Source organism: Myotis davidii, unplaced genomic scaffold, assembly GCF_000327345.1.
Source record: "Myotis davidii unplaced genomic scaffold, ASM32734v1 scaffold43, whole genome shotgun sequence".
In the NCBI taxonomy this organism is placed as follows: Eukaryota; Metazoa; Chordata; class Mammalia; order Chiroptera; family Vespertilionidae; genus Myotis; species Myotis davidii.
In genome coordinates, this window is record NW_006294590.1 from 477,111 (window position 1) to 481,294 (window position 4,184).

The following is a 4,184-nucleotide window of genomic DNA, read 5'->3' on the forward strand; positions in this document are numbered from 1 at the left end:
CACAGCCATGGGTGAACCTGAGCGGGGGGCAGTGAAGGATGGAGAAATGACAGACAAGAGAATAAAGCTGGGGCCGGGTGGGACGCTGGTCTCGGATGGAGAGACAGCACCTCAGCCTGCAAACCAGGTCTTTATTTTATAGCCGGATCCCACGAGGCAGAGGAAGGGCAGGTCAAGATGTTTACAATGTTCTTGGGGGCTTCGAATCTACTCAATCACCTGCACCTGGTCAAGCTTTTGTTTACTTGCTGCACCTTCCGCAGCCCACATCACTCAGCCTCCTGGGAGCTGCTCTCCACAGTACCCTCTCCCACCCACCCCCCCTTCCCGCTGCCCTGACAGCTGCCCCTGGCTGGAGGCAGCTTGGCCCAGGAAACCTCTTCCAGGAACAAGACTTCGGAGAGCCCAGCTCAGCCAGCTGCCAGCCAGCACCCCGGTCCCACGGCCCTGCCCCCTGCACGGCTGGCTGAGGAGCTAATGAGCACCCACCGGGGTCGTAAGGCTGCGCGGGGTTAATGGGTTACCCGACCCCGTGACACCTCCACCGCCTCCCGGGCTCTCAAAGTCCAGCGCCTGTCCTTCAAGGCCTGCGCTCTGGCCCATCCCTGCCAGCCTTGACGCCTGGGGAGGGCGCGGCTCCCGTCACCCTCTCTGCTCCCGGAGATGCCTCCAGCGCCAGGTCCCCAGGCCCAAGGGGTTCTCTCCCCCAGGCCTGGCCTCCCCAGTGCCATCCCAGCTCTGCCTGGATGCCCCCCTGACCCCCAGGATGTCTGCCCCTCCCTCGGGGCCCTGGGGTCTTCCTCCTTCATGGCTAACCGTACTATTCCACCCACAGTCTGACTGGGGCTCCTGGAGAGAGGAATCTAGATGGGCCAGGATCCGATGGGCGAATGAATGAATGAATGAATGAATGGATTTAAGCCAGGGCTGTGCTCGTGGGGGCAGTTCTGGCAGACAGCGGGCCAGCTGTGGCCCTCAGAGGCACAGGAAGGCTTGGGCTGGCCAGCCCTGGGGGCACCCACCCCATGCCATGGATGGGCAGGAGCAGGGGCAGGAGTGGGTGATGGCCCATCTCTCACCTCCACTGCCTTGTGTCCTCCATTGGTCTGTCTGCTCACAACTCCAGAAAGTTGGGGGATGAGGAAAGGGTCCCTGGGGTCATGTGACTCCCTTCAGGTCAAGTGACCTGGGTCCTTGGAGGGACCGCCTCCAGGGTCAGGGGGGTCAGAGAGAGGGCCTGCGTAGAGGCGCGGCCCAACCCCGACCCCGGGGTTGTAGAGAGAACCTTAGGCCCCTCGGACCTGGTGGGGACGAAGCTGCTTATACCCACACCCCCGCTCGTACAGGCGTCTGGCTCCACCCCGTGCTGTGTGACCTCCTCTCTGGATATCGTAAGTTGGGGGGAAGCTCACCTCCTTTCAGGGGACCCTGGGTCTGATCTGCCTCTGCTGGACACGCAAGCCCACGCAGCCCTCCTGCGGCCCAGGAGCCTCGGGTCTGGGTCAGGGTGTGGAACCCCACTGAGTCCGCGAGGCCACAGCCCTCCTCCCACCTGGGGTGGCTCCTGTGCCTTTAAAGCCTTCCCCCACCGGCCAGCAGGGAGGGAGGGTGGAGCTGCCCAGCTGGGCTCCGGGACTCAGTCCTGTGCTGGGCAGCAGGAGGCCCTGCCCGCGCGCCAGGTGAGCTGGGATGGAGGGGGCTCTGGCATCCCGACCCTGGGGCTGTCACCCCAAAGCACATCTCCCCCCGGGGAGCTGCTGGACGTCATGGTGGGGGAGACGCTCGGGCTTGGGGCCTCCCAGAACGTCTGGGGGCCCGGGGTCCAGCCCCAGCTCTGCCCACCGTCATGTTCCCGGGTGAAGGGAGTGAGCTGCCCTTCGGGGTGGCAGGACAGGGCTCCTGGGGACGGGCCAGCAGGGGGGTCCCGCAGGTGGGCAGAGCCCTGGGCTCCCGCAGGGTTGGCTGTGCTCCTTCTGCCACAGGTGTGGGCGGAGGAGGCGGGTGCGGCCGCCTGGCTTCTCTGAAAAGGCTTTGGAGGAAGTGGGCTTCTCGGAATTGAGGGGGAGGGTGCCCCGTGGAGAAACTGAGCCTGGGAGGGTCTGGCGGGCAGAGGGGAACGGGGTCACAGCAGTGGGGCGGGGGTCAGGCCTGGAGCGAACTGGGGCCGTACTCTCGAGGTGCCCTCGCCCCGCTGCGGCTCTGGCTGGGCTGTGGGGGGCGTGGGGCAGGGTCGGTTGTGCAAGGGTCATTGCACAACTCTAGGGGTGCCCCTCGCTTTTGGGGTGTCTCCAGCCGATTTCAACAGGTTTCCGGCAGATAGTGGTTAGAGGTCTGGTCTGATTCTCAGCCTTGGGCTGCCAGGTGGGCATCGGGGAAGGTCAGCTTCCCAGGCGGCCGTGCGGCTAGGGCGGAGGAGGCTGCGAGGTGGGTGACTCCTCGCTGTGGGCACAGTGGTTTCGGGGGGCCGCCTGGTTGCCAAGCTGCTTCTTCCTAAGCCTGGATTTCCTGCCTGAGAATGGGTTTGGGGCTGGGCCCGTTTTCAGCCTGTGGCTCTGGGGTTGCGATGACACAGCCCTGGGCTGAGTTGGAGGATTAACAGAAGAACTCGGAGCTGGCTGCTCTGCCCTCTTCCTTACCCTCCTCTCCGCCGCGCCCCGAACTCGCTTGGCTCAGCCTCAGTTCCGCTCGCTCGGGGGTGAGTAGAGGTGTTGGGACGGGGTGGTGCTAATGGCAGAGTCAGAATTCTTGGGTGGCCCGGCCGACATGGCTCAGTGGTTGAGCATCGACCCATGAACCAGGAGGTCACGGTTCCATTCCTGGTCAGGGCACAGGCCCAGGTGGCAGGGTCCATCCCCACCCAGCAGGGGGCATGCAGGAGGCAGCTGATGGATGATTCTTTCTCATCATTGATGCTGCTACCCCTCCCTCCCTCCCCCTCCCTTCCTCTCTCTGAAATCAATTAAAAAAAAAAACACCCAGCTTGGCCAGTTGGGCTCAATGGATAGAGCGTCAGCCTGTGGATCGAAGGGTCCTGGGTTTGATTCCCAGTCAAGGGCACACGCCTGGGTTGCAGGCTCCATCTCCAGTGGGGGGGGGGCCTGCAGGAGGTAGGCGGTCAATGACTCTCTCTCATCATTGATGTTTCTCTCTCTCTCTCTCTCTCTCTCTCTCTCTCTCCCTCCCTCCCTTCCTCTCTGAAATCAATAAAAAATTGTATAAAAAACAACAAAAAACATCCCACCACCTAAGAAAAAGAGCATGTGTGTGGGTGAGGCTTGTACGTTTTTGGAGATGGGGAGCTCCCCCCTTTCTGTGCCTAGGTCGGGGGGGCATGGGGTCTGGAGGAGACCCCCAGGCCAGCCCCTGCAGCCTGGCCGGGGAGGCCAGGGTCTCCTAGACCCCCAGCCTGTGTGCAGGGGAGGGAGGCCAAGCCGGACAGAACGGGACAGACTCCTCCTGCGTGTCACGCCTCTATTAACATGGGGCTCCTCTCCTGCTCCCCGGCCTGGGGGAGAACTGAGCAGGCTCAGGTAGGGGCGGAGCCCTGTGGCTCTCCTCTGCCGACCCCTCCCCTCCGGCCCACAGCCCTGCAAGGCAGCCCCTCAGGCAGGGCCGGTCCCCCCCCTCCCCATGTTGATGTTCCTGGCTGGTGCCCGGCCCTCGGGCACAGGCCCTGGGCCTGGGGCCTCGGCTCCTTCCCTGTCCGTCTTCCCACTCACTCTGGTCCGCAGCTGGGGTGATGCCCAGGCCGATTGGCAGCTGTGGCGTCTCTGGGCCACTCCAGGGCCGCGGGTACCAGGACAAGGCTCGCTTTGGCTGCGTGACCCGGGGCGGGCGGCCCTGTCTGCTCGGCCTCTGTGTCCCCTGTCTGTCGGGTGGCGCAGCCCTGCAAGGCGGGTGTGGATTCGCTTTAGAGACTTGGAAGGCGGGGCGGCTGGCAGCTCTCAGGGGGATGAGGAAAGGGGCTAGACACCTGGCCAGGGAGCAGGTGGGAGCCACGACCTAGGAAGTGGCTGAACCTTATCCCCGTTTTTATCAGATAAGGGCCTGGGGGGAAGGGGGAGTCGTGTTCAAGGTCCCCAGGGCCCAGCCGGAGCGGCTCCTGCCTCCGCTCCTCCTGGGAGGTGCCGCCCGGATCTCAGGCCCAGTTCCGAGGCCCCCTGAGCAGCGCTGCGGGGGGGCAG

General features: G+C 64.3%; 1 protein-coding gene across 1 annotated transcript in view; it reads left to right on the forward strand.

Annotated features, from left to right (window-relative positions):
- LOC107183925 overlaps positions 1-3,397 on the forward strand; it is an 18,669-nt gene extending 15,272 nt beyond the window's left edge. Inside the window, exons 4-6 of the mRNA XM_015567214.1 lie at positions 1,347-1,865; positions 1,983-2,001; positions 3,321-3,397. Coding sequence (XP_015422700.1) covers positions 1,347-1,865; positions 1,983-2,001; positions 3,321-3,397 — 615 coding nt within the window. The remainder of the gene's footprint in view (positions 1-1,346; positions 1,866-1,982; positions 2,002-3,320) is intronic.
- The last annotated feature ends 787 nt before the right edge of the window (positions 3,398-4,184 follow it).